General features: G+C 31.7%; 2 protein-coding genes and 1 long non-coding RNA gene across 8 annotated transcripts; 1 reads left to right on the top strand and 2 right to left on the bottom strand.

The window, feature by feature from the left end:
* Nucleotides 1-8,888: 8,888 nt before the first annotated feature.
* LOC107932923 (uncharacterized) lies at nt 8,889-9,823 on the bottom strand. The gene is made up of 2 exons (XR_001693506.2): nt 9,525-9,823; nt 8,889-9,441 (listed from the first exon to the last, which is right to left on the bottom strand). It is a non-coding gene; the product is annotated as an uncharacterized lncRNA (long non-coding RNA).
* Nucleotides 9,824-11,454: 1,631 nt separating this feature from the next.
* Nucleotides 11,455-14,616, top strand: LOC107932921 (DNA repair protein RAD51 homolog 2). Of its 2 annotated transcripts, none has more exons than XM_041117649.1 (12): nt 11,455-11,598; nt 11,685-11,798; nt 11,880-12,032; nt 12,197-12,300; nt 12,421-12,484; nt 12,580-12,635; nt 12,758-12,838; nt 12,964-13,023; nt 13,123-13,214; nt 13,285-13,404; nt 13,736-13,879; nt 14,088-14,616. In XM_041117649.1, exons 1-12 carry the CDS (start codon nt 11,515-11,517, stop codon nt 14,138-14,140), a joined length of 1,125 nt encoding a protein of 374 aa, XP_040973583.1. In that variant the 5' UTR covers nt 11,455-11,514; the 3' UTR covers nt 14,141-14,616. The 2 variants fall into 2 exon arrangements, with proteins under 2 accessions (XP_040973583.1, XP_016720533.1); XM_016865044.2 differs by having other exon boundaries at nt 11,457-11,598; nt 14,131-14,616.
* A 2,853-nt stretch (nt 14,617-17,469) lies between these two features.
* Nucleotides 17,470-24,603, bottom strand: LOC107932928 (uncharacterized). 5 transcript variants are annotated; one of them, XM_016865047.2, is made up of 13 exons: nt 24,389-24,603; nt 23,743-23,866; nt 23,452-23,579; nt 23,206-23,359; nt 23,015-23,124; nt 22,728-22,811; nt 22,583-22,631; nt 21,693-21,784; nt 21,087-21,219; nt 20,783-20,865; nt 19,175-20,706; nt 18,677-18,790; nt 17,470-18,600 (listed from the first exon to the last, which is right to left on the bottom strand). In XM_016865047.2, exons 2-13 carry the CDS (start codon nt 23,833-23,835, stop codon nt 18,029-18,031), a joined length of 3,144 nt encoding a protein of 1,047 aa, XP_016720536.1. In that variant the 5' UTR covers nt 23,836-23,866; nt 24,389-24,603; the 3' UTR covers nt 17,470-18,028. The 5 variants fall into 5 exon arrangements, with proteins under 5 accessions (XP_016720536.1, XP_040973582.1, XP_016720538.1 ...); XM_041117648.1 differs by having other exon boundaries at nt 18,677-18,787; XM_016865049.2 differs by having other exon boundaries at nt 23,743-23,848.
* Nucleotides 24,604-25,180: the final 577 nt, after the last annotated feature.

The raw sequence follows: 25,180 nt of genomic DNA, 5'->3' as shown, positions 1-25,180 counted from the left end.
AACTTAGAACTAAAATCAATAAAATCAATAAGCCAAAATAGCAAGAATGAAATTAAAATAAACAAAGAATGATAAATTAAGGCTAGAAAATAGAATATGACGTCCTAAGAAGCATTGGAAACATTAAGAATCCACAACTCTTTTCAATGGCTTTAATTCCCCCTTCAAGAAAGAGATCTTAGTAAGAAAAAGCTTGAAGATAATTTCCACAATCTAAAAGAATGTTAAAACAGCTTCTAAAAGAAACTCGAAAGCAATTCTTGAAGAAAAACTCAAAAAGAATTATTATTAACTTAAAAAAACAAAAATCAATTGTTCATCTATAAGGGTGGACATCTATCCTATTTATAGGCCCCCAAAATAAGTTTTCCTAACCCTAATGGAATAACTAACATGACAACTCATCAAATAAAAAAAAATAAATAAATAATTCTAAGTGTGGACTTTTAATAGGAAATCGGCCAAAGGAATTAAATAGACTCCTTGGGCTAAATTCTTACATGATGATCCACCTATTAAAATAAAATTTGACCTATAGTTTAAATATTTTACAATTTGGGTCACTTGATAATTTGGTTTGATATTCAATTAAACTACTATCCAAACTTCAGGTTAGGCTTGTAGGCATCTTAATGGACCATTTTTTTCAAGAACTTGGTCTTGTGATCAGTTGCTCTCGAAATTGACTTGTTCAAGCTCGTACATGAAATCCAATGCGCCTTGGCTGCAAGATTCGATTTCTTGGACCAAGATTTTCAAGATTTGAAATCTTTATTTTCTTAATTCTTGAAATTGTCTGAAACAACAAAATTGGACCAAAATTCAGTTTCTTAATTTTCTTGAAAACAAAAAAGTGAATATTGATTTTCTTTTTCAATCATGTGCACATCTAAGGCCTTGGTAACGAAGTCTTGGATGGTCTTGTTCAATCTTGCTTGGATTTGCTTGGCCTTCAACCTCGTTATTGGGCCTTAAAGAAATTTGAGTCCATCACATTCATGAGCCAGATTTTGGGTCTTGCGACTCGTATCATTCCCTCCTTCCTCAAAAAGATTCATCCTCGAATCTGAAACATCAAAGGGAGATAATTCAGCAATATTAAAAGTAGAACTTACATTGTATTCACCGAACAGATCTATTTGATAGGCGTTGTTATTGATCCGCTTGAGTACTTAGAAAGGCCCATCACCCTTAGGGTCCAATTTAGTCCTCCTTTTACTTAGAAATCGCTTTTTATGCATATGGATCCAAACCTAATCACCAGGTTCAAGGATAACTTGTTTACACCCCTTGTTAGCTTTGTTGGCATTTGTGCCATTTGTTTTAGCAATCCATTATTTTGCCTTTTCGTGCATTGATTTCACCAACTCGGCTTTCTTCTCGCCATCTAAGTTAGAAATATTTTCTATAGGAAATGGCACAACATCAAGTACAATTAGTAGATTAAAACCATAAACAAGTTCAAATGGTGAATAGCCAGCTGTAGAGTGAATAAATCAATTGTATGCAAATTCAAAAAATGGCAAACATTCTTCCCAATTCTTAAGGTTCTTACCCATAACAGCTCGTAGTAAAGTGCCTAAAACTCAATTTACTACCTCAGTTTGGCCATCAGTTTGAGGGTGACGTGTAGTGGAATATAATAATTTAGTACCCAACCTACCTCACAATACCTTCCAAAAGTGGCTTAGGAACTTTACGTCTCTATTAGAGATGATTGGGCAAGGTATCCCACGTACTCGCACCACCTCTTTAAAGAATAAGTCTGCCACATGTATAGCATCATTTGTTTTGTGACAAGGAATAAAGTGTGCCATTTTTGAAAACCTGTCAATAACAACAAATATACTATCTCGACCCTTTTTAGTTCGTGACGAACCAAGAATGAAATCCATGAATAAATCTACCCATGGTGAAGAAGGAATCGACAAAGGAGTATAGAGTCCATGAGGCATTATCTTAGATTTTGCTTGTTTACAAGCAATGCACTTAAACATACCTTTTCAACATCCTTCTTCATGTGCGGCCAATAAAAGTGTTCTTGTAGAATATCTAGTATTTAGGCGATACCAAAGTGTCTCATTAAGCCTTCACTATGTGCCTCATGAATTAGTAACACTCCCATGGAGCAATGTGGTATACATAACCTGTTTAGGCGAAAAAGAAACTCATCTACAAGATAAAATTTGTCAAAGGCACTATTTCCACAATTAGCAAATATATGTATTTAATGTAGTTATCAAAGAATATCTATGAGTATTTATATGCTTAAATCTTTTATTTGCTTGGCCTTCGACCTTGTTAATGTGCCTTGAGGAAATTTGAGCCCATCACGTTCATGAGCCTGATTTTGGGCCTTGTCAGTCGTATCATTTCCACTTATTTTCCCAAGTAAACTGTAACACCCCTTAACCTCAAATCGTCGCTGGAACAAGGTTACAGAGCATTACCGGACCTATCGAACAATTTACAATTAATCCAAAATAAATGAGATACATGTCTTGATTTAATTATAAAGTCCCTATAATGGACCCTCGAGGTCCAAATCACACGTTAGAATCAAATCGGGACTTGTTCGGGTACTCCGAATTTTTTTTGTGCGAACTCAATATAACCACTTTATAAATATCTAACCTTCCCTGCAAATTCAAATCGAGACCATTTCAAACAAATCAATTCATGAATTTATACATCTCTAATTATAACAAACTAATAATATAAAGTTCTAACATTTTTATGTTTATAACAATCTAGCATAAAATGTCTAATTGATTCATTTAAATTATCATTCAACAAAATTGCCCAAAGCTATGACATAGACTATGTTTAAGACATATGTAATTGTATGGAACAACCATTACCATCATTTATCATTAATATATATGTATCAAAATAACAACAAATTACAACCTAGGTACATGTCATTTTTAAAAGAGAAAATACATCACCACGTATTTGAGTTCAGGATCAGCTTGGATGCTAAGTCGTTAATCACTTTTGTACCTAACTTGCACACAGAAACAAACCATACGCTGAGTATGCACTCAGTGGTATTTCTATAAACCAACACTTAAATAATTATAAAATACATATAAAACACTACTCAAATTCAATAACTATTCAAATATTCACCTTTTCAATCCAGTGCTCTATTTTATTTCAAACTCAGTATCAATCATTATTTTTCAATAACAATTATTTGTTTATTTTGATTCAATAACAATCAGTTATTCAGTATCAAACAATCAATAACAATCAGTTATTTAGTCCAGTAATACAGTCATCCAGTTATTCAGTGCAATAATTTACCCCTATTAACATAGCTCGGACTTAGACGGATACACGGATCCAACCAACATACCAGTACGGCACTCAATGCCTTATCGGCTTTGCCGAAGTAAACAGTAGTAGTACGGTACTTAGTACCTCATCGAATTAAACCGAAGTAATAGTAACAGTACGACACACAAGGTGCTTCATCGACTCGAAGTTGAAGTAACAGTATGACACTTATACTGCCTCATTGACTCAAGGTCGAAGTATCCCTAAACACTTCCAATCCTATGGCATGCCAATTATATCCGACTCAGCCCGATACAATTAATAGGGTATTCAATTCATTTCTTAATTCACAGTAATTAATTATTTCAATATCCATTTCACAATAATTACAAATTCACATACATCCAATTCAATATCAAAACACTAATACTTACCTTAATATCTTTCCATACACATCAAATAATAAAAATAACAATTTTTAAATGTTAAGTTCGGTTTATAGAAATACAAATCGTAATTCTCGGATTACTCTTCGTCAACCTTCTCTTTTCCTTTCTTTGTCGATGTCTCGGGTTCTTTGTTAGCTACGAAAATAAAAATAATTTATATTATTAATACAACACTAATTATAACAAATAATTGAATTTCTATTCAATTTACACATTATTTTCAATTAGGTCCTAATTAACTAATTCACTTTACCAACTTAATTCATACTTCATTCTTATTCAAATTCCTATCAAATTCAACCTAACTATCAAGTGTTCATAATAAAACCCTAATTTAAAATTTATTTCAATTTAATCCCTCAATCCCAAAACTTATAGGTTCTTTAACAATTTAATCCATTTGTCAATCTTAACTTGAAATTCATTCAATTAGATCCCTAATTCAACAACTTATCCAACATGAACCATGCTTAAAAACCTATGAACTTCCAAGACTTCAACTTAATTTCAACAAAACTTTGTTTTAAAGCTTCTAAAACCTAGTTTCTCCTTTTATTTTCTTTCTTTCTTTTCTTTCTCCTGTTTCGAATTGCTTTTGTTTTGTTTTGTTTTCTTTATTTATTTCATTTCTTTTATTCTTTTACTTTATTAACTTAATAATAATAATAATTATTATAATAAATATCTTATTTAATATCAAATATATATATTACAATTGGACACACATATATTTTACACTTGCCTATTATCATCACCAACCAATTGTCCTTATTTTATTTATTTTATATAATCTAATATTTTAATATAATAAATATCTTTTTACTTAAATAAAAAGTAATTAAATAAATATATTACAAATGTATAAATATATGCATTACACTTGTATAATTTAATCACCATACATTTTTCTTTATTTTAATTTATTTTTAATAATAATAATCATAATTTAATAATATAAATTATAATTTGATAGAATAATAATAATGATAAATAATAAATATCTATTTACTTAAATAAAAAGTAATTACATAAATATCTTACAAATGTATGCATACTATTATTACATTTGTATATTTTTATCATTATACACTTGGCTTTAATTTAATTTAATTCATAATATGATATTTATAATTAATTAATTTAATAATATATTTTATAATTAAATTATATATATTTACATGATTAAAATCTAAAAATATCTTAGATTTTAACATGTTTGCCGCCTCAACTTATGCTAAATGGTTTATTTCCCATTTTAGCCCTTTTTACTTTCTATTAATCTATAATTCAACTTTTACCCCTTATTTAATTTAGTTTTTTTTCTTAATTTCTCTTAATTAGGCTAAATTCACTTAATTGAAGGATATTTAAACACACAACTAGACTCAAAAATATTCCTAATAAATATTTACGAACCCATTTCGCTAAGACAGAGGCCCGATAATGTACTTTTTCGATGCCCGTGAATTTTGGGTCATTACATAAACTTAAGCCCTTTGAAGTGTAGATTAATAAGCTTAGGCTCTTCAATCATACTTCTAAACTTCTCATCTTCCTTTCATCCCTAAGTCTACCATTTTCCTTTTTATGGTGATAGAGAATATCACTGATAGCAAGTTAATTTTATATGTTTAATATACCTAATTGTGGTCAATTTTTTAATGGAATTCTACTAAACTTGTGATTTCTTGCTTAAATTTTATCAGGGACGCAATTGGAGTGTCGAAGTTCAAAAACAAGCAAAATTGGGCTAAATTGGAGTGTTGTGGGTTCATTTCTCACGATTCCCTATTGGAATGATAATCGGCCTAAAGCTAAATGGAAATTAGTTAAGCATGAAATTAATCATTCTTGATTGAATTTAAGTGTGGGTTTTAATGAAAGATAATAGGTGAAGAAAATAGGGGACTAAAAGGGCAATTGCACCAGAATATAAAAGAGAAAAGATATGGCAGGATGCTCAAATTCTACTTAAGCAAGAATATGTCAATTGCCTTTTTAAATTCAAGTGTGTTCTAATGCCACAATTACAAGCCTTTACATATACCTCTCAAAAAACCAATTTCACAGGATTTATGCCTAGAATCATGCTTAACAACCAACCATTAAATTAATTTTTTTTAAATATGGAATTTGTCGAAGTTTAATATTTTTATCAGCCCAAAAATAATCTTGCAATTTTCAATTCAGCCCCCCAACTTGCTTTTTGTTTCAATTTAGCTCGATTTTTGTTTATTTTTTAACTTCGACACTCCAATTTCGTCCCTGATAAATTTAAGCAAGAAATCACAAGCTTAGTAGCATTCCATTCAAAATTTGACCAAAATTAGGTACATTAAACATATAAAATTAACTTGCTATCAATCACTAAAGTGCCCAACACAAAGCCAAGGTTTTTTAATAAATTTAGCCTTCTTCTTAATACTCTTCTAAACTATCTTTCTTGCTTCATACTCAATAGGACCATACACCCAAAAGACCTTTAAAATTGACCTATTATCATTTTCTTCCATATACATATCAACTAAATTTTTATTTTCCTCAACACCACCACTTTAACCCCACCTACCACCACACTACTAATCCCCTACTTAACTCTTTTGGATTAACATAAATTGCCCCATCCATCCTACACTTCCTTTTAAAAAAACTCCAATCTATCCCTACTATTTTTTTTGTCTCCGTCAAGAAAATAAACATAAGGTTGTAGCTCCTTCTGAGCTCTTTAAGATTCTAAATTGTCAAAGGAGACCCCATCTCTTGAAATTTCTAAGATAAAAACCTCATATCCCCGGGTGGATCTTATAGGATAGCCACCACAACTTTCAGTACCAACCCACCCTTGTATAAGAACATCCACTAGAACCTCTAGCAATCCCTTCCCAAATATTCCCCCACTCAGCCTTCCCTTTACCCCTTTCTATCTCTTTAATTTTCCTCCTCCTTTTCCTTTGCAACCCACATCTACCAACACTCTCTTTTACATACAAACCATTCACATTCTCATCATGTTCCATCCTCTTCTCTTCCAAGAAATCGTCAATATTCTATTTCTTTTCAATCACATAAATGTTTTCTTTATCATCATCTAGCTAGTTTCTTTTTAAAGAAATTCCTTGCACTCGTCTTACTAGCACTTCCTCGACAACAACCAGTTGTCTTTTTCTATAGCAAGTTTTACCCTTTCTTTTTCACCATTATCACCTTCATTAGATGGGAGCTCAACAAAATATGGACTCCAACTAGTAATTACAACATTACTATCATCCCTTCCTACTTGCCCATCTATAAACTTTTCTTTAATGCACAAAGCAGTATTAGCACTAATTTCTCCTATGACCCCCTATCTAGCCTCCATAACCTTCCCTCCCTTCCCATTCCCTATTTATTTCTCCTCTCCCTTTTTTTTGCTCCAACATTTTTCCCTTACTTACCCCTATTAATCTCTTATCCCCACTTCTTTCACTCTAAAACTTCAGTCACTCTACACTTTCAACTTCAAAAATCTTTTTTATTCCCCCTTATGCCACCCACTATTTTACTATTCCAACCTCTCCCTAAATTCCTCACCCTTTCACCCTCACTTTCTCCCATACCGTCCTTTTGCCTCTCCCCTTTATTACTTCCTCCAAAATCCCCCACCTTCTTACTTTCACCATTTACAATAGTACAACTCAACTCATCTTCACCCCCACCTTTTTAATCATAGTATTATCCCTTGTGCCCTGCAACTTTCATCCAACCCCCAAACATCTTAACCTATCATTCACCTCCCTTATTTTTCTATCCAAAAAGCACAGGTTCTAGCTATATGCCCAATCCTCCCGCATCTAAAGCAAAAATCATCAACCTTCTCATATTTTATTTCTACACATACTTTATTCTTATCCTCTCTCAACACCCCAAACCTAAGAACTAATGTTTCCCAATATCAATTTCAACTCTAATCCTCAAATAACTTCTACCCCATCCTTTCTCCCATACTCTATCATCAACTTTTACCAAACTTAGACTATTACCAATCAATTCAACATTTCTAATAGTCATCATTTTCAAAGGAAATTTGAAGATTTGAATCTAGATATTTACCTTAGAAAATTTCAGCTCCTGAATCATTTTTTGACCTCCCATAGCCTAAGATTTAAATGTATTCAAAAAAAAATTTGCATAATTTATCATGGTGATTCAATTTAGGAAAAATAAGTGTTTGACTTTGTAATGAATTCTTATTAAAAATAATTAAGGTTATCTCCGATAAAGTGAAAAATTTAAGTGTTGAATTTATGTTAGAAAATATATGTGGTATATTACTTAAAATTAAATACGGAATATAATTAGATTGTTTGATAATGGATAACATATTATTTTCTACACTTTTTTTTGTAGAAAAAAACAAATAATAATTGAATTTATTCTCTATTAAGTGATAAGTAGATCCCCATTTACTTATCATTTTCTACACTTTTTTGTAGAAAAATTTCTAGTAATTTTCATTGTGGATTATCAAACATGTTTAAAAAAATAAATTACTAAAATAATAATCTGTTGTTAGATTGAATTTTTTTTCAATACTTAATCAAACATAGCCTAAATTTATACAATTCTTTACATATTAATAAATTAGTTTACATATATCTTGACACTATCGTGTTGGTTTTTATTTTTGTGATAATTTAATGTTATTTTTATGTTTCAATTTATTCTATAATTTACATATTTTTTTTACTCTAAATTATATCTGACAGCAGATTAATATAAATATCAATGTCTAAACAAAATAAGAGGCATATTTTTAGAAAATTGTAAACACGGAAGGTGTTATTTGGAGCGAGAATTAAAGTAAAAAATAGTACAATTCATGATTTGTATCATGTTTTTCTAATATATTTATATTGAGAGTAGTTTTACTTTTTCTTACAGAAAATTTAAAAATATAGTGTTGGAAGGTAATGAATCTCTTAAAAAGTTGGTGTATTGTTTTTGAATTTCTACGGACTTGTTAATGCTCCCATCAAATAATATATCCAAAATTTCTCCCAAAACAATCAATCACCCTCAACCATTTTATTTGTAAATTTTTTAACAATTACTAATTAAATACTTCTTAATCCATAGCTAAGCCGACATATTAGCCCCTCTTCCAAAAGGCAAACAGACTAAACATAAAAAGATTCAGGGTCTGGACATCACATTAAATCCCCACAAACACACAAAAATAAGAAAACAAAATCTTCATACAATACAACCAGTTTCTTCCATAAAGATCATCTCCTCCTCAAAAAAAAAAACCAGAAGAAACAACCAACCATGGAAGGAAGACGCCTTAAAACTGACGGCATACAATATGTAAACTTACAAGAGTTCATAAACATCCCCTACCTTAACTCTTAAAAAAAACTCATTAGTTAGTGTAGGGTTAACCTTATCCCAAAGAAAAAAAAAACCATAAGAAGCTGTGATCTGCATCTAAAACGAAAGGTTTTCACAGTCTGGGTATTTTTGTGGTTCATACAAATAACTATTCAAAGGGTTTCATTTGAGAAACCTAAGAGATGTCACCATTTGCTTGGGAGTTATGGTAGTAGACGCACTGCCACCGCCTTCTCCTTTGTTTTTCCCCATTGCTTTTGAAGCAGCTGAAGCAATAGCCTTCACCATGCTCTCAAATATTTGAGCCTTGATTTGGCCTCTCCTTGGGGGAACTTGGCTCCTATACAAAGAGACAACAGTGTGAGAAGATTGAACACCCATGAATCATCTTTGAAAATCCAAACAGAAAAAGATAGATATTACATTTTAATGACAGTTTTTGTCAATGAAAACATAAATCTAGCAGAGTCCTAGTCTTACAACAGAACTAAGAACCAGAAAAATCAATAATATAGATATAAAGATAAGGATAAGAATAAGGAAGGTGGAGATGATGAAATCACAATGCTTTTCGGTGAAATGTAAAGGATGGTGAGGAGTTTATTTTATAGGGTGCAGAAATTTATATTAAACTAGTAGTGCTGTCAACTTCATTGCAAGGAGAGCCACCATTTAGGCAGCTCCTTGGCTTTGACTGGAGGCTGTCCCCATTTAAAAAACAAGGGATTTTGGTTTTAAGTGAGGCGTCCCAGGTAAATGAAATACTTGGTGCAGTTGAGGCTGTAGTTGATTGTAAGAAAACTCCAATCCCAAACAAGGTGATATGATTATTAGTTATATATAAATTATTGGATTTAACTATACTTTTGTTTTTATTCAACTTATAATTAATCTTAGTTTTTTACTAAGTAAAAATAAATATTTTATATTTAAATTAGTAAAATAATTTTTACAATATTATTTTAAAAATATTATATAAAATTTATTTTTATTTACATTTAAATTTAAATTTTTAGATATATTTATGAAAGATTTTAAAATTTTACAAAATAATATTCAAAAGTTATAATATAAATATCATTTTATCAAAATAAGTTTAAATTTTAAAACTCAAGCTTAATATAAAAAAATTATAATTTAAACAATTTCAAATTTTCAAAAATAAAAAATCAATCCATGAAACTGATGGATTAAAGAGTTGTTTTTATAATGTTACTTGAGGATATGGGAAAGAGTTGCCTAAGTTATATTTATCTAAATGGTTTAATCCATAAATTGGTATTTAAATTATTTTTTTTATTTTAACCCATAAATTAGTACTTAAATTATACTCTTTTTCTCAAGCTTATGCTTTTTTTCTTTTTTTTTTTTCTTTTTTATCACGAATGGTACATAAACCATTCTTTTATTACTCATTTTACACTAAAATGCTATATATATTTTCAACCAAATAATAAACTACCACGTCATATTAACTTAAAATATACTTTTTTAATTCTTTTATTTCTATCTCTTTATTTTTTTCTATTTTGCTGTTCTTTTTTTTTCTTTCTTCTTCTTTTTCAATGTCTAGTAATACTAACAATGCTCAAAATTTACCTTCTCGAGGTCAAGACGCAAATGACTAATTCTTTTTTGAACTTTACCGCATGATTGCTCAACCTGACAGGATTAAAAAGGTTATTCCATCGATCAAAACCACTATTTTTAAAATTGGACAGATCGAATCAATCGGTTGAATTGAGAACCGATTGGGGTACTATTCTAAAAATAGGGATTGAACCGATTGACCTGCAAATCGAATGAATTGGTTTTCTCAATTATTTTAATTTTTAATTTTCATAATTTTTTTAATAATTTATTTGATAGAATCAAACGAACTGATCAAACCAGGAACTATGGCCTAAACAGTTCAACCATCAATCTGGTTTTGAAGAAAGAAAAAATATATATATATAATTTATATTTTCTACACATGCCAAATTTCATTTGATTATCTTTCTTTTAAATAGACTTAACAGTTTGACTAACAATTAAATTAATAGAGATATCGACTTGAAAAAAATAGTTTAGGTATCAAAATGAGAAAAAAAATGTATAAGTACTAATTTGTGGGTTAATCCTTTTTTAATGGACTTAAACGAAGGGACCAACTAGAGAAAATTTGTTTAGGTACCGACAAAAAAATAATAATAATAATGAGAAAAAGGTTATAATTTAAATACCAATTTGTGGATTAAGGTTATCCAAAATAACCATTTTTGGGTTTCAAGGATTTCACTTCCCTGGCAATGGGCTCAAACAACGGTCTCTGACACAAAAATAATAAGCCAACCCACAAAAAAAGCCCAAATAAAAGCAATAACGGTTAGTAGCAGACCATAATTGGCGGGAAAGATCAGCAGAAAGGGTAATGGCGAACAAGCTGATCAGCGAAATCCCACTCCCCAAATCCATCGCCAATGTGTTCTCCGCCCGTAATATTTCTACTGCCAAGGTTTTTTCTTCTTCCTTTTCTTCTTTTATTTTTGTTTTAAGCTCTTCAATTTCAGTGATATTTAGTAGTAAAATTTGTTTTTGAAGGACGCTTTAACTTTAACGGAATTTGAGTTAATGGAGTTGTTAGATGTGGGATTAACAGAAGTAAGATCAGCATTATCACAGATCAGTGAGATCGTTGCTCCACCATATCAAACTGTAAGTGTTTTTTTCCTCAATTAATTGGGGTTTTTTTCTTTTTAATTTCTAACAGATTTAGGGATTTGGATTGATACCCAGGCACTTTCTTTAATGGAACAAAGGTTTCAAAACGAGCACTTGGGAGGTCATTTTCCAACAGGCTTGAAAGGACTGGATGCAGCTTTATGTGGGGGAATTCCTTTTGGGGTTTTAACTGAATTAATTGGTCCAGCTGGAATTGGCAAAACCCAAGTAAGAAGTTCGAAAATTTTCATTCACTTTCATTAATGGATTTTAGAAGTCTCTTAAAATTTTGAACTTTGGAGAATCCTTTGCTTTTTATTAGTAAACTATAATTGAATCAGGGAAATAAGTAATTAATAATTTTTTTCATATCTTGTTTGGTTAAATTCCAGTTTTGCTTGAAGCTTTCGCTATTGGCTTCATTGCCTACAAATTATGGAGGCTTGGATGGTCGAGTAATATATATTGATGTTGAATCTAAATTCAGTTCAAGAAGGTAGCTAAATCGGCTTTTATTCAATACCCGTCTCTGTTTCGGGTTTCTAGTTTCTTTGCACCCTTTTCTTTTAGGAGGAAAATATTGAACTTTTTAAGTTATAAATCTGCCCCTTCCCAGATTGTTAGAAATTGGATTGAGAAGTTTTCCTGAAATATTTCAGATGAAAGAGATGGCACAAGAGGTATGCGGAATCATATCTTTCTCGATTTTTCGAGTTTCTTTTCATTATAATATTAGCCAAGAACGAAAAGAATGGCATATTCATTTGTATTGCAGATGGCTGGCAGGATCCTTGTTTTGAGGCCAACATCACTTGCAGAATTTACACAAAGGTTTGTCACTGAATGGGATTTCTCAGCGACTCCTATTACTTCGTGTTATTACCTTAATGTGCTAATTTAACGATACTCAACTAACATTATTACAATTCTTTGGTATGTTACTTATTACTCAGTTTGGAACAAATCAAAGTTTCACTCCTCCAAAAGCAAGTGAAGATGCTGGTGATTGATAGCATGGCTGCACTTGTTTCAGGGTAAGCTTTGATTCGGATATATGAGTTGTCATGATGTTTATCACTAACTCTGTTCATCATTAATAGGAAAATTTGCAGAATTTGTTTTTCTTTTATGCAAGAAATGACGGTTCTATTTTGTACAGGGAACATGAGCAGGGTGCTCGTAGACAACAAACATTGAGTTGGCATATTTCCTTCATTAAGTAAAAGAAAAAACTCAAACCCTCTAATTTGTTGTTTTGCTTGAGTTAATCATTTCTTTAGTTCGACTTATATATGTTGCTTATTTGAAATACATGTAGGTCGCTAGCTGAATTTTCACGAATTCCAGTTGTAGTGACGAACCAAGTAAGATCTCGAAACCATGAAGATGCCTCTCGGTATTCTTTCCAAGGTAAAGTCGCATACTCTGATTGTAAAATATTTTCCAGACGTATTCTCACAATAGAATATAACTTGTGCAGTTCAGAGTAGGGATGGAGCTATAGGGACTACCATGCAATATGATTCTCATCTTGTTGCTGCTCTGGGGATTCAATGGGCCCATGCTGTAACCACTCGTTTAGTGCTCGAAGCTAAATCAGGTTGCTACAATACATTGTTGCTCGATCCTCCTTTAGTGACGTGCTTTTCTTCTGCATGTTAGAATGGGATGCTTTTTTTAGATGGTTTGTGCAATATCGAAGAAATGTAAATATTGCATCGATTTCATGTTTATTTAAAGATTCAGTTGCTTATTTTCGGTCTTCCCTTCTTTGTTTTGAAATAAAAGCAATAAACTGTGTGTATGTATCTAATGTTGCTTTTATTGGAGAAACTTTCCTGAAAGTAAAACCCGATTTCCAGTTTCTAGAAAGAGCTAAATCTCATCTACCTGTTTGCGATCGCACTTTGAACAATTTATTTCTATTGCAGGTGAGAGGTTTATAAAGGTGGCAAAATCTCCCATATCTCCCCCTCTAGCTTTTCCTTTTCACATTACTTCATCAGGTATTTCATTGCTAAGTGATGATGGAAAAGAAGTGATGGGACCTGAGATAAACGCAATTCACTGTCAAGGTTCGTTCCGACAAACTTTAGTTAGTCCGTTCAATATTCTGAATATATTATCAAGACTATCACTGGCATGGTTCCAGCGATGGAGCTCCTTTTTTTTTTATGATTTCACGTACGCAATTTCTCGTGGAAAACAATTTGCTAAAATATTCAAAACACACTTGGTTTAAGTTTACAGGATAATAGTAGCCTAACCATTTGGTTTTTGTAGTAAATAGTTACTGGAACTTGTGTTGCAACGTCAAAAAATGCAGGGCACAATGAAATAATCAATTTTGGAATGGAAGGCTTGCATTGATGTATCCTTTTCAGGCATGAATGAATTCATTTCGGAAAATAAATCAACAGAATTCATCGTTAATCCACTTTACAGGTCAATCTAGGAATTGTTTTTTTCTTGAATTTCAGTGAATCTTGTTCAAGATGAGGCTTCTCTTCCTTTTCCTTTCAACTTTGTAAATCCTGCAAGATCAACTCAAAAAGTATGCTAATGTCTGTCTTTACAGTCAAACGGTATAAGGGAAAGGGAACAATAGTTAGGTCCTTTGTTGGGTTATCCCTCCCTTTATTTGTAATATGTACAAAATGAAAATTTCCTGTCTTTTTTATGGTAATAGTTGCAGTATTAGAGGGGTGGTGAGATGAGATCAACACCAATCCATGAACAGGAAATGATTCCCATCCCAGACCTCTATTCAGAATACTTTTTTATTCATATGAAAGATTTTATATTCTATTTATTATCTGTTATTTATGTTTTAATGTTGTGTCAATATTAATATTTTTTTAGTGTGGAATTATATATAAAAAATTGCACTTAGAAATAGCCAAACATTCAAAAATATCAAAATCTATATAACAAATCAAAAACAAAACCTTTATATAGAAATTAGAAATTCTATGATATACAGTATGGAAATTAGACCTGTTCATGAGTTGAGTTATTCGTTTAAAATTTTGAAGAGTTTTGAGCAAAAATGAGCTTGGGCAAAAAATTAAGCTTGACTCCGACCTAGCCCGACTTATTTTTAAGTTAATAATGTTTAATGTTATGTTATTTTTATATATTATGCAATTTAGAACACTTAAAAATTAAATCTATAGTAATATATAATACTACTACTTGATATAAACATTAAAAATTATTAAGGCAACTCTATATATAAAATTTTAATAAATACAACTATATTAAATATTAAATATTAAATATTAAATTAAAAATAATATAAATATATATTTTTTAACAATTTTAAAAAATAATATGGACGGGTCAAAAATGAGTTTGGATTAGCCATTTACAAATATGAACGAGCTTAAACAAAATTTTAGGTTCATATTTCAAGTCAGACCGAGCTTATGCTAGCATAAAGTGTGTTAATATCATAGACTCTGCCCATGAACACCTCGAGTGGAAACTACGTATTTAGAACACAAAGATGTTTTTAAAAGTAGCATACAACAAATAATTAAAAGTTTGATTTAAAACTAATTAATTAAAATGTGAAATATGCACGATATTATAATAGAAAAAATAGATTAAATTGTAAGTAAAATAAATTTAAATACAAAAGTACATCATCTTAAAAACATTAACTACACTATAATTGTTTATCATGATATTGTCACCAATCTTGAGTTGATATAGAATTAACTTATGACAGCAACTTAATCAATAACATTATTAATATATAGAATTATTGAGGTAATAAAGTGTGTATAATAAAATTGAAATGTACAAAACATGTTAAGATAAAGTTTTTAAATGCGAATTAACCGAAACTTATATTTTTTTTTTGTGAAAACATATCAAAATAAATAAATTGAAAATATTCATTTAACCGGAGAAACCGAATTAAAACTACATATAATTTATATTATTAATTATTAAGTTCAGTTAATTGGGTTAATTATCCGATTTCAGACCTAATTAACCAATAACTGAACTTCCAAAAAATCATTAGCCGACCTCCGACCAAATTAGACCAGATAACTGAATTAGATCGGTTAGGTCGGTTAATTCGGTTTTAACCGAAATTTGAACACTCCTACTTGCATTCCGTAAACCATCCAAATACTTTGGTTTTGGTTTGGGTTGACGTTCGGGTTTCATTCTCAGCCATAGTGACATGTTTTAATGTTTAGGTTGCATATCATTAATAAAAGAATGCACATTGTAATATCATAATTGTATAATAATTAATTTATACATTCATAATTTACTTAAATAACAGTTGATGTATTTTTTTTCCTTAAATGTGTATGTTATGTGTACTATTTTTTTATAATATAATATGTATTGAATATAATTATCTCACATTATAAAATAATTTCATATTATAATATTGATTTTAATTATATAAATATTAATTATTTTTTGTTTAAAATAATTCAATTAATTGAGTTGATCAAATAATAAAAGGAGTAATCACAAATCTAAAAATTTGATTTTTATATCATTGTTTAGTTAAGTTTAGGGTTAAAAAAATGAATGAATAATTGAATAAAATATTAGAAAAGATATATTATTTTATAAAAAAATTGAACATATTTATAATTATTATATTTATAATTAATTATTATTTTTAACTTTAAAAAATATTTATATTAATTTTTATACATATTAGCTTTGGTGATTAAATTTGTAAATGGCCAATGTTTGAGCCTAGAATCAAAATATTGAACATTTTGTGACCCTTTGACGGATTTGAAGGTGGATTTCACAATCGAATATCCGTACCTCTTATTCGAATATTAAATGTAAATTCAAATAATGGAGATATTTAAGGGGTTAAATCTGCATCCGCATCAGATAATATTTTTACTATTCGAAAAATGGTCATCTCTACCTAAACTTTATTTTTACTATCCATTATTCATGGGATTAAAACCGCATCTACAACTGATAGTATTTTTATTATCCGAAAAATTACCATTTCTACTTACTTTGTTTTGAGTTTGAGCGAGAAAAGAAAAAAAATTAAGGCTTCTTTCTTTTATTTATTTTTTAGTTTAGGAGTATATATAAATAAATTATGATTTCAAGCCCATTATAACAATTTATATAAATTTAAATTAGTTTTAAGTTCATTCTTTAATTCTTTTCATTTTAGGCTTATATAATATATTGGATTTATTTAATATATTGGGCTATAATATTTTATTATTAATAATTTTAGTTAATAAATTAAATCTGATTTTGAACCAAAATAATTATTAATAAAAATTCAAAAAATTTTAACCAATTTTAATTTGATTAAATTGGAATTATGTTCTATAAATTTAACTTGCGACTATTCCGCGTTGTGTAACAACACTTTGTGATTAATACTCCTCAGAATTAAGCTAGTACATTGGACGCACCAAAATGCATCTTTTTTAACTACTACCGTTGAAGAATTGAAAGTTCACCTGCCACTTTTTAATCGATTTTTTTGCTCAATAACCTCCACTAATCTTTTTTTTCCATCAATAATGCTGCCTAGGGTTTGTATAACTTGAGTTTGGATAGCAAGATTTTTTATTATTAAAAAATAATTATCATTAAATAAAGAAAAAGAGTCAACAAATAAGATTATTTTTTTGAAAGAAAAAAAGGCAATAAATAATAACTTAATTATATGATATGGGGAAAATGCACAAAGACAAATGAGTAGCAGACAGAAATACAAGAAATAAATTAAAGAAAGAAAATTGTTTTCATATTCCCCTATAATCCCAAATCCCCTAAACACACGCAATGCAGAGTAAAATGTACATTTTAAATTATAGCTGTAACCATTTCAGCAGCCTCTATTTTTTTACCCAAACTCGAACCTCCAAAGCCCACCCCTTGGATTTTGATAGGTTCCACCAGCTTTTCCGCCCAAACGAGCAACTCCACACACAATTAAGCAGGCACAGTATAGAACTAATATTACTAAAATATTTCTTTATTTACCAGCTCATGCTCGTTCCACACACACCGCCTATCCTTTTAGGGCAAGCTACCACGGTTGAGGGGGTGCCAAGGCCAATGCCAACGAGACCAGTTACAAGTCAACATGCCCATCCTCAACAACGTGCCAACCAAGATTGCGCAAAAGCATTCATTCTACTTCTTAGCATAATGCAATAATATTGGCAAAGAAGCAACAAACATGGTTCCGACAACTATCACATCCCAAATGTTCTGTTATATAGATCCCCTGATGCAGCCATCCTATACTTTGAATCTTCATACCCGGAATAGAACTTATTAAATCCCAGTCTTTCATTTCTTAGGAGCTCTGCCACACCAAGGCCGTTACCACCCTGGACCTCATTCCATCCGTCCCAATGTCCATTTGACATGTTATGTGTATTTCTCGACTGTTGGAGATTCAACTGTGCAAATGCGGACATATTGTTAACTTGTGACTGATCCATTAGCCTAGAAGGAATTCCATAAGAGTCATTCAGAGATGAAAAGCTATCCCCAACATCATATCTTAAGTTCTGATGAGGAGAAAGCGATCTCTGCATCAATAGTTGGAATCTGGCCTCGTTTTCATACGGACCCAACTGTTGAAGAAAATTTGATCTCATGTCTAAGCCTGAATTGTTGAGACCTCCCTGAATTCTACCCTTACCAACTGCCAAAATTGCGGGATCTATAAACTCTATATCCCCAGGGCCACCAATACCGCCACTTTGAGGAGCCTGATAAGAATTTCTTAATAGGGATGAAGAGTCCATCAAATGATTACCTATACCAAAAGGCAGTCAACATTAATTTAGCAGGAAACAAACTCCCAAAATCAAAACCCAAAAAAATACAATTACCCGATGTGGCGTCAAAAGCATGGTTTACTCTCTCAATTGAAGAAAAGCCTGGAGGTGGCGCCCTGCTAGGAACAGAGAATCCAGGAGGGACTGGAATTTGAGCTCTTGAAGCTGCTAAACATTGCATAATTTATCAGTAAGAACTAAACACGCACTTGGATATGAAACTAAACGAAATGACATGAAGAAACAATGCTCAGTGTAAACATAAAAGAAATAAAAACAAGTCACTAGCACATTAAAGTCAGATAAAATAAATAAATATTGGGCAAAGATGGTGCATCACGTACAATTTTAAAAACATACTTATAATTTAATCTGTTAATGATGTTGCAGAACATGTTATGAGCATTGTTGTTGCATGATTGAAATTTATAAATAAATAAAAACAGATGCCACTGAAGTCAATATTCAGAAAGCAAGAATAAAGTTCAATAAGAAAATTAGCACTGAACTAAGATAAGATAGCAGGAGCAGAGTAAATTCCATGACACTTACCAGAAAGCTTATTGGAAAAAACTGAAGGACTACTAGAAAAATTGTCAGATTCCTCAAAGTTACAGGAATATAAACCATTAGAAACTCCAAATTTGCTAAGATAGGAATCCCTGTTGTCTGTAAAATCTTGGCCAGAAGGATGGTTCTGTGGCATTTGCCCATAAATATTAAAAGAGGACTCAACATCAGCGAGACGATATTTAGAATCCTCCTGTCTGGCAAATGAGAATCTGGATTGATTGTGATTTGGTGCTTTCCACGAACTAGATAGTTTGAGAGGATTGACCTGCTTGTCACTGTCTCCCAACAATTTTGCCAAGTTCTGAGGAGAAGTCAAGGACTCATCCCATGTATCAAAATCTAGTGACAATATGTTTGAAATTATGTTGCTCTCTCCAGTATCATTAGCATCGTTGCTCTGAGACTTGGCAAGGATTCTTCCCAACTGCTTCCCTTTCTCTTCATTTGAAAGCAGAGGGGGACCTTCTATTGTAATATCAGAACCAATACTACTGCTTACGTACTTGTCAAGGTATCCATTAGACAAAGAAGAAACATTAGCTCCCTGATGACATGAATTGTCACGTGCTTTATCATCTACCAAGAGAGTATCAGCATTCAAATTAACGGCACCAATAGCTTCATTATGTTGCAAAGAATGGGACCTAGAATGATTTGATAAATGGAGCGAAATTGGTGAATTTGGCACATAACTTGAACGAGTAATGACTTCTGGATCCTTGAGTCTTTGATTATCAAAAGACAATATGTCTTCCTCTACTTCAGAACTAGTATTTTTCTCAGCTTGAATACGTGCATCAGTTTTCCAAACAGACTGCTCTTTTGAGACACACACCCCATTGGGAGATGTCACAGAACTCCCAGCAGCTGCTGTATTTAATGGTTCTCGATAGTAATCAATATGAGATTGTTGTAACCCCTGATTACTGGGTGAACTGCTACATCCATGTTCAGAAGAGGAACTGCTAGGTCTAACATCATCAGAATGTCCATTCAAGACGTTCCCATCCAAGGTCAATGTTGACGACATATCAGAGCACGACCTCTGTGTGTCCCCGTCAATATTGGAAATTATTGCCGCTTTCTCACCAGAGGAAATAAGAGTCTGCCCACCATTATCAAAAGTGGTGCTTGTAATAGTTGATGGTATATTAGTGCCCTGGTCATCATGATTGGCTGCTGCTGTACAAGATAACTGGTTGCTCAACGATTTGGAAGCAGTAACTCGTTCAGGTGAAGTAGGTTTCTCTAGTGTGGCAATTCGACAATCTAAACCAGCACTCTGTTTCAAAGGTTTTAACAAATCAGGTTTACCCTTTGTATGCATAGGATGAATCTCCTCAGATGGCTTCTTTATAATAACATCAGTATGTAACGAACAAGCTTGATTGGTGTTTGTTACAGCAGATGAAAATGGTAATGTGCTGCTGACAGTGTCAGAATTCTGCTTAGGAGGTCCATTTGTACATGCTAAACTGACCGGTTGTGGTTGGTTTAAAGCTCGCATTCCCCTGGCAGAATGATGCAGAATTTTTAGTACCAGAAATTAACATAAAAGTTTGTCAGAGAACAAATTAAAGGACATACCATGATGCCCCGGCAGGAAGAGCAATAGATCTACCAGAGCTTCCATTTGGGGGAGAACTTTTAGGAACAGTCACTGTTGTATTCTGTGCAATATATAAGTTTACAACCAAGTTAGGTGCCTCATCCCATCTGTGATACTATTTGACAATTTCATTTGCAATGACTCAAGCTAAAAACAAACAAGCTATTAAGAAGTTTGGCGAAGGTGTGCTTGCAAGCAGAGTAGAATTTCACTATTTTCCTAAATTTCGCATCTAATATTACCCTAGGAATTCTTGTTTGGGAGTAAACAACATGAACTTACATTTGGAGAACTTTTAGTAATCAGTTTTGCTGCAGATGCAGAACTGTTGGGGCAATAATCATCTGCCGGTGGAGGTAGCATATTTCCAGGACGCCGTTGCATATTGTTTGTTGCACCAGTTATTTGTTGAACCCTACTTTAAAAAACTAAGTAAGCTTACAAATCATACAAGATTTTGAACCAGTTATTCGTTGAAGCTTACTTCTTTAAAAACCTAAGTTAATAAATCATGCAAGATTGACATCACTCAAAATTAAGGGAGAATCTAGAACACATGCTTAGACATGAAATGTTGCAATAAAAAACTCAAAAAAAAGAGCAAACAAATCCAATTTTTTATTTGGAACTCCTATTTGGAAAGTGAAAGACTACAATAGAAAACCCATTTTATTGAAGGAAAAACCTTTTCGATAGCTGGTACTTGCAAAAAGAAACGGTGACGATCCAGGAAGCACCAATAGAAAGACAGATGCTTTGGTAGCATTATCAAATGAAACAACAGACCAACATTGCAAACAAATGGAGGTTCCATAAACAAAGTTGCATGCGATCTCACTAAAAGTAAAGAAAGAAGATGAAGTAGAGAAAACAGCCAAATGAATATACCTTGTGTATGCTGATATAATTTCATCTTTTGTGAAACTATCCTCTTGAGAACCAATCTCATGCAAATATAGACAATCAGGATTGCTGCAAGGCTGAAACCCCCAAAACAACTTCTCAATTATTTTTCTATTACAATAATAAATGTCATGTTTTACTTCTATATTTTCCATCATTTTTCTTTCCATGTGGCAATCTCAAAGCTGGCATTTCACAACCTTTTCATATTTAGCCCTTCTATTCTAGATATTATTATTTTGTTTTGACCATGATGGTTATTGACTTCAATATTAATTTTATCATCGTTATGGTCAAAATTTATTTTCTATAGTGTCCATGAATTGGGATCCTTTATCATGACACTATGTTTTCTTTTTAATTTTTAATTCCAATATGTTCAATATTTTTCTGTAACTAATTCCTTCTAGCTATTTTAGCCATTAATTAAATGAATTAGGACTCAGCAAATTTGAAGAGAATACAAGTATTGCCCTCAAGTAAAATGTCATAAATTGTTGGAATTAAGAATATGCATGGATAATTTATGCAGTATTTGTTAAAGAACCACTGATCATGATAGATCAGTGAAATTGGTACAACCTACAACTTTTATCATTGATAATTTTCTATTTTTTTTAAGCTTGTTATTTAATTTTTGGTTGCTAGATGGGCTTAGAGTTAATAAAATTTCAAAAGTTTGCAGATATTTGACATCAATCTACATGGGACGATGTTTTTCATAATTATATTACCTGATTTTGCACAATTTTGCAGTCTCAATTAGTGTGTTGTTTCTCATAACTACTTTTTATATTAATTTTAGCAGCAATAACATAATAAATTAACTCTTCAATTCACAAAATAAATTAAACAAAAATTACTTCTAAACATACCACATTTCTCAGCCATGCATGACAATACTTTGTTGTACCAAAGCATGCCCTGAAATGAATATTCCAACTATTAGATATGTTAACCAAGACCATGTATACATCCAACCACTAACAAATGAAATAACACCAAAACACATTCTCATACTTTAATGGTCTACCATCCAAGACAAACCCATGTACAGACTGGATACACCGAACCGCTTCCTCCTCTTTTGAGTAAGTAATATATCTGTTCATGAGGTAAACAAATGTAGTTGAGAAAAGAAAACACTACATTACAGAGGAACAGAAAAAGACCCAAAAGAACCTTCAAAATAGTAAGATGAACTTTCCTATACATGATATAATATGCTTCTATTAAAGATCCAATACATAAAACAAGTCTTAATGACTGGAAGATTTAAGACCAAATAAATTTGATTCCGCACTTACACACTACATGTATTGTTTGGAAATTGCTGAATGACACCGGCTGCAGTCCGAGACATAGATACTTTTAGAACTTTCCCATATTGTCCAAAATAATCTCTACGTTGGAGAAGCTGCACAAAAGAGATAAATCATTAGGTCAAGATACCAGTATTATGGTTAGCTTGCAGATATACACAATGAGAATGGAGTACATCTTCATCTGCCAGATTAAGTGGCAACCCAACTATGTAAACAAGATTCCTTTGAATAACTCGCACACTACTCAGTTGCTTCCTTCCTTCGGATGATTTAGTCTTTGCCTTGTGTGACTTCATTTTTCTGTCCATATTAATTTCAGCAACCATTCTGCTTATTGAAACAACTATATACATGAGACAACGGCAGGTAAATATTGCAATATGTTTAATGAGAATAAGAAGCATTGGAAGCTTGACAACCTCTCACATTTAGCAGCCGTCCCTACTATCCTTTCTTTATCATAAGCACTACGACATGCTGGACACCTCCCCTCTGTATCATCCTTCTCAGCCATATCCATTATGTGATGCCAACACCAAACACATATCTGCTTCAAAGATCAATAGAAATAAGGCCTACAAAACAAATTAACACTCCTTTTCCCGTACTGCCACTTTATTTTATCTCTTTTTACTTCTTTCTCTGATATCTAGAATGGGCAAACAAATGTAGGAAACTTTTTATATGAAAAAAAATAATATAATTCAAACCTCATAGCCACATCTGCAGGGCTTGAGTTGCTGATCAGTCAAATCCATCTCTTCCGCGCAAAGGGGGCAGGTCTTTTCTCCCTCGTCACTCATGATTTTCTGAACCCTCGAAACAAATAAATAACTACATAAAGATAAAATTACTATTATACTCTAGAAACAGAGTCACTGAAACCTCAATTGAATTTACCAAAATATTTACCTAAACCACCAAAAATCCCAATCGATTTATAAAAAAAACACCACAACTAAAACCTTACACTATTTTGATAAAACGCAAACCAAACACTAGAAATTCCTATTTCAGACTTCAATAATCTGAACCCCTAATTTCCAGAAAAAAAAAGAAAACACTAATCACCAAAATAAGCCTCGACCAATTAGCAGATCAAAAAAAACCAAAGCCACCTAAACAAATCTCAAAAAAAAATCCTCAATCCAATATCGAATCAATAACTGCCTACATGCAATACATTAAATCAATAAAACAACACAAATTAAAAAAAAAGTAATCGTTAAGAGAAAGTTCCCAATATATCATCAACTTTGTATAATTAAAACTGGATGAGATAAATTATGGATCTAAGAAAGATCGAAGGGCAAAATTGATATTTTAGGGTTTCAGATTGAGAGATAAATGACTTACAAGTTAGGTGCAGATCGATAATATAATGAATCTGTGAAGACGAGATTGTTCACAAAGAGAACACCAACAACAACAACAACAACACCGCCACGCCAAGAGAAATCCACCCAAGAAATTTAGAGATAGAGCGAGCGAAAGAGACGAGAAGGGTTCTTTTGGATTTCTGGTTCGATTTCTCTGTTGCTGGCTTTTATTTTTTATTTTTAATTATTTTTTTTCTCTTCCTTTCTCCGTCATTTAAATATTGTGAACTTCCTACTCTTACCCTTGGATTTTCTTCTTATTACGGGATTTGCCCTTGCCTTTTCCGGTTTTGTCAAGTTCATTACCTTTATTTTCTTCAACCCGGCTCTGTTTAGAAGGATCCCTCTCTTGGGTTTGGTCGTGATGTTTCCGATGACCGCCACGTTGATATTCCCTTCCAAATTAATGGTCCCGATTAATCCTTGGATTATCAATCTGAACCCACGGTCCCACTGACCATTTTTAAAGCTGGAATATTAAAATATTAAAAGAAAATATCAATAAACCTATAAAAATGAAGGAAACTATAAATTATTAAAAAATTTATCAAAATCACAAATATGAAACACAATAATTTAGGTTTAAAATTAGCATATCTGAATTAATTGAGTCTTAATTCGATTGTCATAGACATTGTTACTAATGTAAGAAGACGTAGGTTCGAGTGCACTGAAGTATATTATCATCCTATTTATGGATTGAGTTGGGATTACTCAAAAAATTTGAAAGAAAATTAAAAAACATACATAAATTCATTCAATTAGATCA

Source organism: Gossypium hirsutum, chromosome A07 (genome assembly GCF_007990345.1).
Source record: "Gossypium hirsutum isolate 1008001.06 chromosome A07, Gossypium_hirsutum_v2.1, whole genome shotgun sequence".
NCBI classification, from domain to species: domain Eukaryota; kingdom Viridiplantae; phylum Streptophyta; class Magnoliopsida; order Malvales; family Malvaceae; genus Gossypium; species Gossypium hirsutum.
This window is presented reverse-complemented; position numbering and strand designations above follow the sequence as displayed.